This window comes from Rutidosis leptorrhynchoides, chromosome 4 (assembly GCF_046630445.1).
Source record: "Rutidosis leptorrhynchoides isolate AG116_Rl617_1_P2 chromosome 4, CSIRO_AGI_Rlap_v1, whole genome shotgun sequence".
NCBI classification, from domain to species: domain Eukaryota; kingdom Viridiplantae; phylum Streptophyta; class Magnoliopsida; order Asterales; family Asteraceae; genus Rutidosis; species Rutidosis leptorrhynchoides.
Window position 1 is genome coordinate 265,770,290 of NC_092336.1, and position 18,590 is coordinate 265,788,879.

The 18,590-nt window shown below is 33.2% G+C and overlaps 2 protein-coding genes across 4 annotated transcripts; one reads left to right on the top strand and one right to left on the bottom strand.

Moving 5' to 3' along the window:
- The first annotated feature begins 6,289 nt into the window (after positions 1-6,289).
- On the top strand, positions 6,290-11,526 carry LOC139843517 (chromatin remodeling protein EBS). 3 transcript variants are annotated; one of them, XM_071833618.1, is made up of 5 exons: positions 6,290-6,502; positions 8,402-8,744; positions 9,379-9,447; positions 9,737-9,881; positions 11,228-11,526. In XM_071833618.1, the coding sequence occupies exons 1-5, from the start codon at positions 6,430-6,432 to the stop codon at positions 11,252-11,254; spliced, it is 657 nt and encodes a 218-aa protein (XP_071689719.1). In that variant the 5' UTR covers positions 6,290-6,429; the 3' UTR covers positions 11,255-11,526. The 3 variants fall into 3 exon arrangements, with proteins under 3 accessions (XP_071689719.1, XP_071689720.1, XP_071689718.1); XM_071833619.1 differs by having other exon boundaries at positions 9,737-9,872; XM_071833617.1 differs by lacking the exon at positions 11,228-11,526 and adding an exon at positions 10,068-10,328 and having other exon boundaries at positions 9,737-9,872.
- Positions 11,527-12,043: 517 nt separating this feature from the next.
- Positions 12,044-13,909, bottom strand: LOC139844345 (epi-neemfruitin B 7-O-acetyltransferse L7AT-like). Its single transcript, XM_071834563.1, has 3 exons — positions 13,783-13,909; positions 13,232-13,694; positions 12,044-13,128 (listed from the first exon to the last, which is right to left on the bottom strand). Exons 1-3 carry the CDS (start codon positions 13,854-13,856, stop codon positions 12,208-12,210), a joined length of 1,458 nt encoding a protein of 485 aa, XP_071690664.1. The 5' UTR covers positions 13,857-13,909; the 3' UTR covers positions 12,044-12,207.
- Between the last annotated feature and the right edge of the window lie 4,681 nt (positions 13,910-18,590).

The window sequence follows — 18,590 nt, forward strand, 5'->3', positions numbered from 1 at the left end:
TATAAAGACACGGGAGAACTAGAAACACTATAAACCCAAGAGTATAGTAGAAGTAAATAGATTCTTCCGGCGGTAGATGAAAAAGAAGAATGACCGATATGAAAGTTATAAGTATATCGAGAATCAGAACTGGATGGAGCATATTGATGAATACTTTAAAATATGATTTGAGGGGGAAAGAATAGAAGGTGATGAAACATGACTAGGAACTTAGAAATTAACAGATTTAACTCACAAAATGACAGAATAAGTGAATCAAACCCTCTAGTGAATAGGTTAAGCTTTTTGTGATTAATTTAGTCATACCACAACTAAATCAAGTGTGATTAGATCAACACCTAGAGCTATTATTCACCACCTGGGTGATTTGGGTTGAGAGAGAATCGGAGGAGCTCACTAGATCTGAGTGTGTGTAACAAATGAGAGGCTTAACCTAAAAATGAAGAACATAAGACTTTATATACCCGTGCTATTGACTCACCCGTACGATTCATCCATCACACATACGAGTTGGCTTCATCAGCCGTTCGGGTGATCACTCACTCGTGTCTTCTCATTTAGGTTGTAATTGTGACTTAGCTCAGCATCAACCGTGCGTATGAGCCTGTCAGCCGTACGAGTGAGGCTTCACTCGGACGTCTGACTAAGTCTAACATAGTCAAACATCCACATCTCGTTCCTGCAGTTGCTGTAACCACATACAAACACGGATAGGATAATAACGAACGATCATGGTGGCCTGTAAACTGTTGTACCTACAATGGACGTGGGTAGATGTCTAGGGACTTGCATAAAATGCATCAACAGAAGGTGTGAGTTGTAAGAAAAGGAAGGAGGTGAATTTATAAGAAAATCTCCGACAGAACAATTAAAATGGACGATCGCATTTAAAGCGGATCCTAATTCCTTTTGTTACTAGAGAATCAAATCTTATTACAAAGATTTTCTTCAAATACCTTGAAATCTGGAAATCAATCATATCTACGTCAAATGATAAGATGAATCTACACTTACTCATTTCACTATTCTATGTTAGCTTCATTCGTACTCTTCATATAAATGGATTGTTTATCCAAATTATTCGCTGATGATAAAACTCTTAATTTTCAGCCTGTATGCATCATGAAAACATACTTATTATCATTCACGACCTTTCCACTCAAATTTCGGGACGAAATTTCTTTAACGGGTAGGTACTGTGACAACCCGAAAATTTCCAATCAAATTTAAAATTTATCTTTATATTATTCCGACACGATAAGCAAAGTTTGTTAAGTTAAATCTCAAGAATTTTAAATTGTGTTCATACATTCATTATAACCTCGACCAAATTCAGACGATTCACGAACCGTTATATATAAATAAATATGTATATATATGTATTATAACTTGAGAATATTAATAAAGTATTAAATGTATAATACTTTACATGATCGTATTTGTTTCAATATGTTTATCGATGGAATTAGAAGATAATATCAAATTGTTGATTTATCAGATACATTATGATATGATTACGGGTCTATGTTATGAGGTCCACTGTGATTTAAGAAATCTATTCTTTTTGACAACATTCGAAAAATGGTAAAGTGATTTATAAGTAAGAACGTGAAGTGTAAATAACTTAGATGTTGGATATCGACAAGTTAAGTAACTCGACATTTTTCATTAAGATGATTTCATACGTTTATTTAACCTTTGAACTTTATCCCATGCTTCACCAACAAACTGTAATTTAAAAACTTGAAACCTATTATGAATATATATGATTATACTTTTTTAAAACATTTTATGATATAACGATTTCCATTATTTTAACCTTTAAACAAAATGATTCTTAAAAATATATTTGGTTTTGGAAAACAAAATTATTATATTTATTTGATTTAGTTTCAAACGTACAAAAACGTTTTCAGTTCAAAAAGAACTTTATTATTAAAACGTATATAACTTTTATAAATATCTAGAACCACTTTTGACAACTCATTACTTAACCAGTATGATAAAGATAACGATATTTATATTTTATTTTATTAAATATATATAACGATTTAAATTAATATTATATATATTTATACGCGTATTATACGTACATAGTTTTATACTTTTACTATACTTAAACTTTACCTTTACTTTATTTTTACTTTACTTTAACTTTAATAATTCACTTTAATAATTCATACTTTAATAATTCACTTTAATAATTCATACTTTAATAATTCACTTTAATAATTCATACTTTAATAATTCACTTTAATAATTCATACTTTAATAATTCACTTTAATAATTCAAAAATCTATTATAAATAGAATTCAATAGGTTTCATTATTTTATAGAAACTTGAAAATATTTTTCTCTAAACTCTCTCAATCGATTTACATATATATATTTACTCCGTATTATTTCAAGATATTATTAGTATACATAAAATATTACGTCAGAGTGCTGTCCGAGTGATTTCGAAATTGTTTTTTCGAGTGGGATTGGATTAAGGAAATTATGGGTTATAGCTATGGAGGTGATTGGTATGGTTCATGGGTATGCTCGTGAGGTCAATATAGTGTTTATCATCTCCGTTACGTCTACGTACCTTTCCTGCAATATTGATACGTGAGTACTCATAATTTAACTTTTACATACTAATAGTGTATCCCTGACTAGTGCTTGAGTATATAGGATTATGCATGTTTGTACTTTTGATATTGCCTTTAGTTAGGTTATGTTGAATCCTGAATTAGTTATATATGCGACTGCGATTAGGTATAAGATATGCATGTCGTTGGAAAGCTAGCGAAAAATTAAGAACTTTTCATTTAGATATCGAATGATTTCGATGAACGGATTTGAAGTTATAATCCATCGAATTTTTGTATTATTATTAAAAATGATTATTATTATCGTCGTTATTATCGTCGTTCTAGTTTTATCTTATTATTATTATTATTATTATCTTTATCAATAAAAGGATTTATCATTAAAAATTGTTATTTTTTTTATTATTACTATCGTTATTATCGTTAAAGTTATAATTAGTATTATTATTATTATTATTATTATTATTATTATTTTTATTATTATTATTATTATTATTATTATTATTATTATTATTATTATTATTAATATTATTATTATTATTATTATTATTATTATTATTATTATTATTATTATTATTATTGGTATTATTATTATTATTATCATTATTAATATATATATCATTATTTAAAAATGGTTATTGTTATTGTTATTATTATTATTACTATATTATCATTAAGATAATTATTAGTATTATCATTAATAATGTTATAGTAACTATCATTATTAATATTAGTGTAATTAAAACAAATATTTGTAACACCTAATTATTTTGATTACTATTATTATCATTATTACGAACACGATATAAAAGACGATTAAAAGCTATTAAACGAAACGATTAGGAAATAATGGGTAAGAGTATCATGATGAAATTAAAATATTATAAGATATTGATTTAGATAAAATTATCGTTCTTATTATTTTTATCATTACTATTATTATTAAAATTATCGTTAGTATTAAAACTATCATTTTAACAAAAATTATTATTTTAATAGAAATGTCATTGTTACTATAAAATATCATTATTATTATTATTTTAAATAGAATTATTATTTTAAAGATAATATTAAAAATTATCGTAAATATTAAAGTTATCATAATTAGAATTATCGTTTTATCATAATGTCATCTTAGTAATTATAAATATTGATATTTTTATAATAATTATTATTATTACAAAATAATACAACTTTTACTTACTATCATTATAGATATTATTTTATCAAATGAATATTTGATACAAACATATTTTACTACGTGTAATAACTTACTTTAATAATACGTATCATATTATCTTTATAATATTAAATGAACCCTATAAATTTTATTACTTAAAATATATAAAAGTATATTTTATTATATAAATATAATATAAAATTTTATTTATTAATAAATAAATTATATTATTTACTCTAATAAATCTTTTAAAAATATTTAAAAATATAAAACGACGATATTTAAACTATATATTAATCATGTATAAATTTTTGGAAATTATTTTGAGTCAAATTTACTTTTGTTAACTTTTGCATATTAGTCTCGAGCATTAGGATTGTGGTACACTATGACTTGACCTAATTTGTTAGACAAATATTGACCAACACATAAATATATATAATTAATTTAGGTTCGTGAATCCGAGGCCAACCTTGCACTTGTTCAATGACGTTATATGTATTTTTACTACGAAATACAGTATGGTGAGTTTCATTTGCCTTTTTACCCTTTATATTTTTGGGACTGAGAATACATGCGCTTTTATAAATGTTTGACGAAATAGACACAAGTAATTGAAACTACATTCTATGGTTGAATTATCGAAATTGAATATGCCCCTTTTTATTAAAGTCTGGTAATCTAAGAATTAGGGAACAGACACCCTAATTGACGCGAATCCTAAAGATAGATCTATTGGGCCTAACAAACCCCATCCAAAGTACCAGATGATTTAGTACTTCGAAATTATATCATGTCCGAAGGAGGATCCCGGAATGATAGGGGATATTCTTATATGTATCTAGTTAATGTCGGTTACCAGGTGTTCACCATATGAATGATTATTTTTTGTCTCTATGCATGGGACGTATATTTATGAGAACTGGAAATGAAATTCTTGTGGTCTATTAAAATGATGGAAATAAATGATTATGATAAACTAATGAACTCACCAACCTTTTGGTTGACACTTTAAAGCATGTTTATTCTCAGGTGTTAAAGAAATCTTCCGCTGTGCATTTGCTCATTTTAAAGATATTACTTGGAGTCTTTCATAGCATATTTCGAAGAACGTTGCATTCGAGTCATTGAGTTCATCAAAGATTATTATTAAATCAATTTATAGTTGGATAGTGGATATTATGAAATGGTATGCATGCCTGTCAATTTTTGATGTAAAGAAAGATTGTCTTTTAAAAACGAATGCAATGTTTGTAAAATGTATCATATAGAGGTCAAATACCTCGCAATGTAATCAACTATTGTGAATCGTTTATAATATATATGAACGGGTCCTTTCAGGAGACTAGCTGCGCATGTTGGTGATGATGATCATGGTGATTTGATGATGAAACATGAAGTTCTCACCTTTGATTCTTGAAAGATGGTGAATATTTGGATATTAGGGTTGATCTCTGCACTAAAAACTGCTGGAAAAAGTGTTCAATTCGTAACCCTAAGGCTTCCTTTAAATAGGGGTTAGGCAAGTTGTTCCCAAAGGAAAAAACTCTAAAAACCCGGCATCAGTAAATTTCTACTGGCGTAATTTACGCTGGGCTGGCGTAAATTACGCCAACATGTGGATTCCAGGCGTATTTTTACGCTAAAAAGCCCCCTAAATTCCTGAATTGGTTGTACCTTGGGCGTAAATTACACCCTGTCTGGCGTAATTTACGCCAGTGTAATAGTGTTGGTACTTTTCTGCTTTTTTCAATCTTTTTTCACAACTCGACTTCAAATGCCGTTTTCTGCATCTTTTTGCACCTTCTTTTATCACCTGCAAAACACAAAATCTTATCAAAGTATCTTGTTTTTCAGTTAAATATAATCAGTTTTGTCATGCTTAAATGCAAACGATCGTGTCAAACAATGACCGATCATGGGTATATAAACCCCATGTGCCCAAATTTAGTACATCTCACTAACAAACTTCCGATTGATGGAGGTAGAAGATAAGATGAAGATTGGGGAAGGTTAAAGTAGCGTATCATGAAGTGGACGCGTCACTGAGAGCCTGTGACACAGGAACATTAGATCTAAGAATTGATATACGCATCACAACGATTAATATATAAACATTGCAGCCCAACGATTTGGGCCACTAAAGCGGCCCAATAGCCCAAAACAACACTAAAATATAATATAAAAATTTTAACAAGTATATATATTTTCGGATATTCGGATATCCGAATATCCGAAAATTCTGTAAAGTGCTATCCGAAACTTGAATCCGAAAAACCGGATATTCGACTTTCGGATATCAGAAAATCCGGATATCTGATTTTTCGAATATTTTCATATCGGATTTTCAAATTTTCCAGATTACAGATTCAGATACGGATATTTTGAACGCCCCGCTACCTTTATCATTTTCATTTCCTTTAAAAAAAAAAAAGGGAAAAAAAAGAAAAAAAAAGAAAAAACATTATACGGCTAAATAACTAATTTCACTTGCAGACATCTCCGCAACAAATTCGCACAAACCCACCATAAATCATCAACTCAGCACACGACAACGTCCCTAAATTCTCTATTTCGTCTTTGATATTACGCTTCAGATCTATTATTCCAACCGGCAATTTCGCAGCTCAAACATCTCATTTTTGTTATCATCAATGGCGAAGACTAGACCTGGCAAGCGTGATTTGGAAACTTACACCATTAAGCGAACTAATAAAGTAGTAAGAGGTAGTGATACATACATACATACATACATACATACATACATACATACATACATACATACATACATACATACATACATACATACATACATACATACATACAATTTATATAAAATGTGATAATTTAATTACATTTTAATGCTGTAATTTGTATTTTTTTGAAGCATGAGTTGTTGATGTGTTCTTAGAAGCAATTAATGTTAGTAGGTGATATTGTAAACCCTAGTTTGTGAAATTATTACAGTGCTTAAAGAAGGGAACTTACGAAAGTAGATACATTTGCATGTGTTTACATTTGTTAGGCGGAACTTAAACCCTGATACAGTTGAGGCTGGTGTAAAAAGTTAATAAATTTTTCATTTTCAGCAGGGGTAAACACTAAAAATACCTTATTTTTTAGTAAAAAAAAAATTTTAGTGTAAAATTTTTTCTTCTGTTAAATCCAGGTCGGGTAAATCCAGGTTGGGCGGATACCCCTTACGGTAATACTATCTTCCTCCCCTGAGTGTAGTGTAGTGACGTAGTGTAAGCAGGGAACCATGAATGCAACTGAGAGGCTCATTTTTGTTAGCTGAATTACAGCTAAACCTATAACAGGATAACTTTAGTAAAGTTTAGTTAAAACTGTTTGAAGGTTTATTAAGATTGATTATTGCATATATATACAAATTAGTAATTTCGTGTGTACAGATAAATAGGATGTGGAGAAAGCTGCCAGTTTTGACCTGAAATTGAATGGAAACACTTTCGTGTGTGTGTGTGTGACTGTAGTTTTGGTATATCAGATTAAATTTAGGTATTCTGATTTTATATTATTGCGCTTGTTATGTCAGTGCAACTGATTGTTTTTAAAAGATTTAATTATGTGTAAATGGAAGCTAGGTGTTCATGTACAGATGTACAGACCATGCAAAACTGTTATTGTAGGGTGAAGAAGGAGTTAGTAGCATAAAAGGTCATCTACTTTGATGTTATGGTAACCGTTTTCATTATCACTTAGAAGAAACCCTAAAACTTCTAAAAACAGGTGTCACGTTTATAATAATTGAGTGAAAACGAAGGTGGTTACCTTTGATGCAATAATCCAAAATGTCAAATTCTTATCCGTATTGTTGTTGTAGTGCAACCCAGAATAAGTGCATACCCTAGTTTAGTAGTGATATGTAAACCCTAGTATAGTAGTGATATGTAAAGCCTAGTTTATGAATAAATGTGCGGTGTGTTTAAAGGATGAAATTTTGTTAGAGATATGTATAGATGTATAGATATATCTGTATCTGTTTGCATGTCTTAGTGGAGTGCAAAATAGGGAATCATTATGCAATTAAGTGGTTCATTTTTGCTAGCTTAACTAAAGTCAAACCAAGAACATGAAATGTGCTTGTGTGTGTCTCTGTAAAGTTTAGTTTAAATTGTTTGAAGGTTGAATACGAGTGATGATGCATGCATATATACAAAGTAGTATCTAGTAAATGGAATGTGGATAGAGCTGCATGTTTTATATACTTGAGGTAGAACTGAATAGAAACACTTTGTGTGTGTAGTTGGGCTCGAGGGTCTAGATTTTATGTTATATTCACTACTATATATATATGCAATATTCCTTTTTGTATATTTGTGCTTCTCCCTAAAATGTTATCTTCCTTTTTGTATTGTTGTGCATCTCCCCACAAATGCACATTCTGATGAACATCATGGATCTGCCACAAGTATATGCAAAACGTTTATAATCGATTAATTGTTCATGCACATAAGGAGGGCGTATCATAGTTTATATGTTCATCATTGTTCTTTTTCATATATCTTATTTATCTTATACGGAACTTCAATTTTCACCATGTATGATCTATGTGGTAAAACAGAAATGATATTCTGTTCTGGTTGTTTTCGTATTATTTTGAAGTTGGGGATTCTGTTTTGATGAGATCGTCAGAGAACGAGAAAGCCCCATATGTGGCTCGTGTAGAGACCATTGAGGCTGATGTGAAAGGAAACGTGAAGGTTCGAGTTCGATGGTACTATCGTCCTGAAGAATCAATTGGAGGAAGACGACAATTTCATGGAATAAAAGAATTATTCTTGTCTGACCACTTTGATACTCAAAGTGGCCATACAATTGAAGAAAAGTGTATCGTTCATACTTTTAAGAATTACACCAAGCTCGAGGATGTTGGACCAGAGGACTACTTTTGTCGATTTGAGTACAAGGCTGCCACTGGTGGGTTCACTCCTGATCGTGTTGCTGTGTAAGCTTTACACCCATCATTTTTGCTTATTATGTAGAGGGAACTATGCAATTAGTTAACTTCTTTCTTGTGAGCTTATTAAAACCTTAGTTGGACTGAGTTGTACTTACAAGGTATAAGTTATAAGGTTTTTCCCTGCTTGGGTTACCCGGTTGCGCGAGTATTCCGACCACATACTCTACTATGCGTGGGCCAAACCGGATTACTCTGTGCACTTTTCAACCCAACCTTGGCCATCACATGATTCGAACCTAGACCTCTTGCAAGGATGTCTGGGCTCTAACTACTGGGTTGTCTTGTGATGGTATATAAAAATATAAATTACCAATTTTGAATTATTATAAAGTATAGAATGTTATAAGTACATTTTAAACTCTATATTAATTGCCTCGTCATTGACACACTATCATTAAATAATAAACACCGGATCCTAGTCACCGTTAATGGTTATCAGGTTAGCACTTATCTTAAGCCACTCAAATTGAATAGTCTGTTTACCCATATAGAGATTTTATAAGTATGTTACCTCATTTAAAGAAGACGCGTAGTCAGTTACCTTGAATTGTGTTTTTCCCTTGGTTAAATCATTTATGCTTTGAGAATCACCTTACTGTTTCTTGTTTCTCTGTTGAAGGTACTGTAAATGTGAGATGCCGTATAACCCTGATGACTTGATGGTCCAATGTGAAGCTTGCAAAGACTGGTATGACGTGTATAATCGAAATCATTAATATCTGATTGATTAAGCTTTAAGCTTTATGCACACTTTCATGCTGAATAGATTTTTCTGAAATAAAGCACATCATTACAAAAATTATAACATTTTTATATAATAAAATGTGGTATACCTATTTTGATGCATGAATGTTAACTATAGTAATATGAGCTCTTAAAAACTTCAATCCTAGGAAGGTTTCATAATTGATAATTTTGCAATGTGATAACATAATACGGTCCGTTCGTGTTACCCTGCTGTGCTGTGTTGTTTGCAGGTATCATCCTGCATGTTTAAACATGACTATTGATCAGGCAAAGGTACTAGATAGCTTTACGTGTTCAGATTGCTCACCTATGGATGATAAGACATCTCACAATAAAACATCTGCATCTGCTCCGGCCAATGGCAAGGTGAGATTGGTGAGACCATACCCAGAAACTTAGTTTATGTTTATTGCGTATTCTAGTTCGTTGAGATCCAATATATTAATGTTGCATTACTTTTGAATGAAATTTAAATAGTTTCTTTTTACTTAATTTTGCTTAGTATTTTGTATCATGAAAAGACAAGAAAAAATATAACTCATTTCGAATAGGAAAATGCAGGGGGTTGGCTGCATGATAATGCAGCTATCATTCTCCCGTTGAAGCATATATATAAATAGGTCGAGTTTTGGTTAAGCTAAAAATATAAGTAAAGAGGTGACTTGTCAAATTGGCAGAGTAGGTTTATAGACAAGTTTTAAACCTTTGCCTGTAATGGAAAACTTTTTTCCCTCTCAAATTTGGACAGTTATTTTAATAATACTAGTATTGTTTTCTAGTAATATTTAAATTTCATAAATGTTTGTGAGGGCCCGTTCTTGTTAGGCCATGTCGAAAAGTGATGTAATTAAATCTAATCCCATACCATTTCTCAAAATTGCCCATTTTGAATTACTGCATCTAAAAATAAATGTAATTTTGTTTTTACCTGGGTAACTCCAAAATTTACGTTAAGCTGCACATATTGTTACAAATATCTGTATCATTGACTTGCCCAATAGGATCCATATATTATTCCCTTATGGATTGTATTTTGGATTTTCGACCAATAGTTAAGCGTCCCTCAAATGTTGCTTTTAGGGTGCGTTTTATAAAACTGAATAATTAAGCGCTGAATGGTTCATAATCTGAGAATAACCTGTTTGATAATCATTTTGAATGAACACGTTTGAATGATATAAAATTACCTTATTAACCTTTTGCATGAATAAAAATAACAATATAGTTGTCTAATAATTGTTTTTATAAAATTTAAAAAGGATATTACATATGATTTAGGTGCTCAATGGTTAAAAAGTTTGTGGCCCCTGGGGCGGTTGGATATACTCGCGGATTATTAAGTTACTTTATAGTTTAGAAACAAACACGCTGGATGTTGGATGCTAACACTATTCAATTAAGAGGTTATCAAACACACCCTTAGTTTGGGAGGTACAAACGTAAGCAATATTATCTTTTGCCTAAAATCACAAATAGTGTCTACTAATTGGTGTGTTCAGAATGATGCTTATATGATGAGTTTCTTGTATCTAGGGATCAAGAGGTATCAGTTTGCTTAGAAAGTTTGCTATACATTGTGTTAAAATCTCTTAATTCTAAAATTGCTATATGGTAGAGCTGTAAGCCTGTAATTAAATGCTTTGGCACATATTGAAAGAGGTCGTATCATCTTATCTTGTTGCTGATATAAAATCTTGCTGTGTTTCTTGGATGTTTTCCAGGCGGAACCCAAGCGCCAAAAGAGGTGATTTCAGTCTTGTTGGCGTGGTTGACAGGTTTGTAACACGTTTTATGAGGGTTGTACAGTACATATAATCTTTACTATTGTCCCTTCTCAAAAAGTATTTAGACGGTAGCAATTAGTGATAAGAATGCGTAATTTAAACTGCATTTAATTGTCTTAAGTCTTTTACTTTGTAACTTGAGAATTATGTGGTTCCAAATTTGGTGCTGCTGTTGTCAAGTTTTATTGACCACGGTCTTGGACCTTTGTCAAGTTTCCTATTGAAGATTTTGGGGAACGAGGGCTTACGATCATAAGCTCTTTCACTTTTCATCATTCTGCTGACATCAATATGAGTCTGGTTGACTCGAGACTCAATGTGATTGACTCCTTTGTCATTACATCTGATTTGCAATGGGATAAAATTGACATAAAATGTTAAATTAAGTTTCCTTGAGATGTTTTCATCGTTCGGACGTGACATCTGTAACAAAAGCTTTACTACTCATAGGAATAACAAGCATTATAGGGGTCTAATCAATGAATAATATTCTTTAATTACCAGTAACTAAAATTGTTGCGTTTTAGAGTGCTTGTTGGTGGCGCCAGCGCTAGTTTCAGGTTGTAATTGTGAGTAGTGTCGTGGCAGTGTGATTTAACTAAAAATTCAAGATGAACTTTTACTTATGAAGTTAATTGCATGGTTGGCCTTAATGTTTTATGCGCAGTAACACACTTAGTTTCATTGCTACACAATTTTCATCGGTGATCGGATACACAAACTTGTCACATAACGGTCCACCACTTGTTAAGTTTAAAAAGTTAAAACTTACAACATGTAAATTCAATTATTATTTCTCAGTATGAACTATATATATGTATATACATCCACATGTTAAAAGAAGAAACTTATCTTTTTAAACTATAATTAAAACAAGAAACACCCATACACACAAACAAGATTTAGATCCATGTAGCTCAATTGTTAAGAAATCGGAGTGGACTAGGGTTGACAGTAGCATAAGATAGAAGCTCATTATCACCTTCAACTATCTCCATTTCATCGCGACTCAATGTGACTGTGGCTTCGACACCACCACCTTTGGGTGTATCAGTCAAAAGCACAATGTTCTTGCGTTTTTGAAAATGAATACAGAACCATATCGGTTTTCCCCACCCAAAATCCAAATCATATATTCCACTGTTTAACACGCAGCTACAAGCGATGTGCTCTACTACTTTTGTCGTATTCGTCAAAGGCTTTAACTCCTTTAACATTTTATTAACCGTTTCATGCCCCTTTTCGCCTTTAAGGGACTCGACATAATCCGAGTTTATAGTTAATATTGATTCTCTCAATTTACCCATAAGGGTTGACAGATTTGGTTTGCTACCTGGAAAACAGTTTGCCTTAACGGGCATAGCGAAGTTTCCTATAGAATTTTCTGTGAAAGCAGGTGATGCCCTTTTTCGAATATTTACCGGTATCACCAGTACATGAGGTGACCGTGGATCAAGTTTTTTAACGGTGGATGCAGCTTTTGCAACGGCCTTCCAAATTACGGCTGTTGTGGCCTCCATACGACTTGGTCCTCGTGGGAGAGGTGATGTCGTGCCGACAGCTTGTTTCTTTAACAGAGCCAAAGCAGTAGGATCAAACACGAACCTTTTTGTGCTAAGAAAATTACTAGGCCTTATTGGCTCGATAGGAAGCAAATCTTCTTGGCTGGGATCATTTGGAAAAACCTTAGAAGCCTCAAAACTTGGTGAAATTGTTTCTGGTGAACCTTTTGCAGTTGCGGCCCATGCTTTCATGAAAATCGTACATGTATGAAAGTCCATGATCTTGTGTGCCATGTTCATGCTAAGTCCAATCCCACCACAATTGAAAATGTTTATCTGGGATTAAAAAAAAAAAAAAAAAAAAAATTTTCTTATATATGTTCGTACACTAGTAAAGATATAACGCTATGGTAATGGTATACATGTTAATTAAATTTACCTGAATACCTATAACATAGTTTCCTATTGCGGATTCTTCAACGAAAGGGCTTTCAGGCATAAGCTCACTCTTCTTTTCAACATCTGGATGACATAGAAATTCTTCTAAAGTCTGATCAATTCGAGCTTCAATGTAATTGACTCCCTTGTCATTACATTCGATATGCAACATGTCCTTAACTTGTCCCGCAAAGGGATAAAATTGACACAGTAACTTAGATAATGTTTCCTTGAGATGTTTCGATCTTTTGGATATGATATCCGTAATACTAGCGTTATTACTATTAGGAATAAAGATAATTATCGGTATGTAGCTATCGAATAGTATTTGGTCTATGAGTGACAAGTTGAAGATTCTTAGATGTTGTGGAGTTGGAGAAGCTGGTTTGATGGTTTCTCTTGAAATTATTTCAAGATTTACATTCTTCGCAGTATAGTTTTCACTCTTTGTATCATTCAGAAAACTGCAAATTAAAAGTTATCGTTCTTTGTACAAGCCTTATTACGATGAAAAATGTCATAAGAAAACAACGTAAGGTTACCAGTTCTAACCTGTGAGGGGGATTGCTAGATAAAGTACTATATCGGTGATTCAAATTGAAGGACTGCATTTGATGTAACTGCATGGATTTTGACCAGTCGGTTGAGTGTGATGCATGAAAATATCTATAACCGGAACCTAAATTGAAGGACTGCATTGTGAATAGCTAGCTAGATTTGCTCTATTTATTTATTTATTTATTTTGAACTGCTGTGAATAGATATGCTTTATCAACTTCACAACCAACTTCTATTTATGAAGGATTCAAAGCTTACTGTTCTTGACTTTCATTACCCTATATTAGAAGATCATTTGGAGCGCAACGTCGAACGTAACCTTGTCAACTGAGTTGGCTGAATTTGACGCCCCCGATGCCATTAGTGGGGCGTCAAATTTTGACGATGGGGGGCGTCAGTCGAGAATTCGACGGTTAGAAGGGAATCCGTCAGACAAACGTGGCACGAGCTGATTAGTTTTGATGTGTTGACTAAATTCAAACGGATATAAATTCATTGGAATTTATTTTTATTATTTCCGAATTCAATTCAAAATTATATTATTTTTATCTATATAAACAACCCATATTCACATACATCTTTACATTCATCTTCATCCTCCATCTAAAATCACTTAAAAAAAAAAAATGGCAAACCCTAATCAAAGACCACCTACTCCAAATGATCAAAACCATTGGTCTATATACAATAGTTATTTGGGTGGCGGTTCATCAAACCTGAATAATTATCAACAAATCCCACTCATCATGCCTCAATTCCGTGTTTTAACACCCGAATAAGAACATCAAATGTACATGGAAAAAGCACGATTGTTCGAACAATCCCAACAATTCAATCTTAATCGCAATTTTCAAACCCCGAGTTCTCCGATTTATCAAGAAGAAACAGTGCCGGATACACAAAATCAAACAGTCCCAGAAACTCAAATATGTATTAAAAGAAAACATTTAAAAAGACGGTCGTGGAAGGTATACTCAAATTTATTTTCGGTTATTTTATTTATTTTTATCTAGCATACATATATTTATATACAATATTTGATATATATATATATATATATATATATATATATATATATATATATATATATATATATATATATATATATATATATATATATATATATATATATATATATATATATATATATGTGTGTGTGTGTGTGTGTGTGTGTGTGTGTGTGTGTGTTTATATTTATAATATTATATATTTGTTTATTTTTGTAGGTACCGAACAAACTCCGGTTCATAAGAAGGTGAAAGCGTGGACGACCGAGGAAGAAGCGTGGTTGGCACAATGTTGGGTTGATTCGTCCAAGGATAACCGAAAGGGAAATTCTCAAAAGTATGGTTCTTTGTGGGGAACTATTTTCAAGAAGTTTAACAACAACAACAACAACAACAACAACTGATGGGTACGAGGTGACGACCAGTTGTCGTCAAAGTGGCGAAATATCAACAAGGCTTATAGTAAGTATCAAGCCGCTTACAACGAGGTCCAACGCAATTGGAGAAGTGGAGCAAACGATGTCGAGGTCTTGACACGAGCCCACCAAATTTATATAAATAATAATGGTGGAAAAAAGTTTAACAACATTGCCGCTTAGTATGTGTTGAAAGACAAATCAAAGTGGTACGTTCCGGGCTCAGGTGGTCGAGTTAATTTAGATGCGGACGATGAGGGATTTGAGGTTCCACTTTCCTAAAATGAACTTTTTGAGGACGATCCATTTCTAAGGCCAATGGATCGAGACAAAGTAAAAAAAGAAGGCCAAATCATCACATTCTATCGGATCTAGTCGTTCGAGTCGTTCATAAAAAGCAGAGGATGCTTTGTGTTGAGTCCCCAAAATAATTAAGGATTTAATTATGACAAAACTGTAATTTATTTGCACTAAAATGTTATGTGAAGCCAGCGCAAGTTTGTTTATGTATAGACAGCAGATATTGCTGTGTCGAGTGTAGTTTGCTACTCAGTCTACCAGCACAAGGTAGACAGTGTTCTTCAATCAGCACAGGATGTGTACTCAGCAGTTCAAGAATATCAAGTGTCTCAGCAATGAAGAACCAACACAGCTGGAATGCAGCTTACTACACAAGACAGCTATGCTCCATTATAAGCATAGTAGTTTCCCGAGTGGTCTACATCAATTGTACTATTCAACAGAAGTCAAAGACAAAGTTGAACAGAAAAGGACACGCGTCGGCGGCTGACAAGTGACCTTACAAGACCACGTGGGAATGCAGAAGTTTAACGCATGTGCAGACATGGGTTATACTTTGTCAACACCTAGGGAACACAACATTCTATTTGTTTAATCAAATAGTGGTGCCAAATAGAATTGGTGTGTTCCTGTAAATAGCTACCAAAGAGGAAAGAGGAGAGCATGCTCTCTGATGCAGTTGTCCCCACAAGTACAGATATCCTATGTACCAGTGGACAATAGAACCATTACACGGTTAATATGACTACTATAAATTGTTGTATCCACTATTGTAACAACTAGTGGTGTGGGTTTATTTATTTAGAGTCAAAAACGTGTAATAGCTTTTAGTTTAGCTCTTAGCTATATTCTAGGTAATCTGTATCAACCAACTATCATTCCGCCAAGGATAGTTGTGATTCTTTGTGATTCAATCAATAAAGAATAACCGTTGAAAATTACCTGTGACTCTATTTAATTTACATGCTTGAATACTAATCGTGTTTAACTGTTAAGTTAATTAAAATAAACACCCCCCCTCTACAATAATCCTGTTGTTATCAAGGGACCAACAACTGGTATCAGAGCTTCAGTCTTGATAATTAATATCTTGGATCTGAATTCTCTCATGGCTGCATATTCAAATACAGCTTACCTTGAAAATGGCTCATCCAATAGACTACCCAAATTTGATGAAGATGAGTATGAAACTTGGAAGGCAAGATTCATGCTTCACCTTGAGTCTATTGACCCACTCATGCCTGGTATTGCCACAGATGGTCCATTTGTTCCCACTGAGACTATTGGTAGTGCTCCAGCTACAGCTGACACTCCTGATGTTCCTGGCAGAGAGGTTATTCTCACTCCTTCTAAATGGGATACTGAGGATAAACGTCGTGTTGGACTTGACCCTAAAATCAGAACCCTGTTAGCTATAACTTTTCCTAACCCACTGTTCAAACTAATTAGGGGAAAAGCAAATGCCAAGCTTATATTGGACTATCTAGATGTCACCTATGAGGGTATGGGAGAAGTAAGGCAGAACAGAATGATTACTTTGAAAAGAGAATATGAAATGTTCTTTGCCTACAAGAATGAAACCCTTAAGCAAACCTTTATTAGGTTTAACTCCTTGATTGCAGACCTGATCACTTTGAATGTCACCTATACTGAATTTGAATAAGTAAACAAATTCATTGATTCACTGCCTACTAAATGGATATCTGTTACTGACCCTTTAAGAACCACTCAGACCTTAAAGAACTTTAACATGTCTTCTCTCTACAGTTCACTATGGAACCATGAGAAAGCAGAGGCTAAATTTGATCTTAACTTGAAAGAAAACTTTAGGTCTGCCCCCACCACTTCAAAATCTTCTAAGATAGATGATACTGCTCTTATTGCTGCTGCTAAAAAGAAAGCTCAAAAGGCTTTACTGGTTCAAAAGTTGTTGGCAGAAGAAGAGATAGCTGAGAGTGATGTGGAGAGTGGTACTGGGTCTGAAGAAAGCAGTGACGATGAAAGTGATGTAGAAGGGTTTGCTGAAGGTATGGCTTTGCTGGCTAGGCAGTTCAAAAGGTTCAATCGTAATAGAACCAGTAAGTCATACAAAAGGAGTAAGAAACCGAGTGCTAGGTATAGCAGCAAGTCAGTCAAGGGTCCTAAATCTGAGTGTTATAATTGTGGGAAGGTTGGACATTTTGCTGCTGAATGCATGTCCAGGAAACCTTCAACTTCACATGCTAACTCTTTCTCAAAAGCTGATAAGTACAAGAACAAGTACAAAGCTATGAAAGCTCAGATGAAGGAAAGTGCTAAGACTGATAAGAAGGGTAAAAAGCCAGAAAAGGTTCTAATTGCTGAGCATCATGATTGGGATAAAACCAGCTCGTCGTCATCCTCTGATAGTGATACTGATGATGATGGTGCTGGTTATGCTTCTGGTAAAAAGTTGTGTTTAATGGCCACGGAGGTCAAGGAGTCTGATGAGGATGATAGTGGTAGTAAGTTTTTAGCTGATATGAGGGAAGCTGATCAGAAAAGAGATTCACCTCAATGGAAAACTGAAATGATGTATAAGGTTGATAATTTTCGAACTTATACTAATGATGAAAAAACCGAAATGTTTGACTACCTAAGAGTTGACTTATGTAGAGGCAGCAAACGTGAAGAAGTTTTGAAAACTGACAACAAATCTTTAAATGAGAAACTTAAAAGCAAAAATGATGAAATTAAAATCTTGAAAGATGATATTTCCAAACTTGAAAAACAAAACTTTGCTTTAAAGTCTCTTCACATTGAGGCAACAAAAGTCAAGAACCAGCTGGATAATCTTAAAAAGGTTGTCGCTTCGTGGTGTACATCTGCTCAACGCACAGCCAAGTGTGTTAACGAGCAGGTGCCTGCCCAAGTTGAAGCTTTCTTTGCTGGTGACTATGCTGCTGCTGCTGCTATTGCAGAAGTTACTTTCATGGACCCAATTCTTCAAACTGATCATGAAGCTGTCTTGCCAAATACTTTTGCCAAGATAGTTAAGGGTAAAAAAGTCTTGACAAATAAGTTTGTTAGACCTGCTGTATCCCCACCATCTCCCATGAAA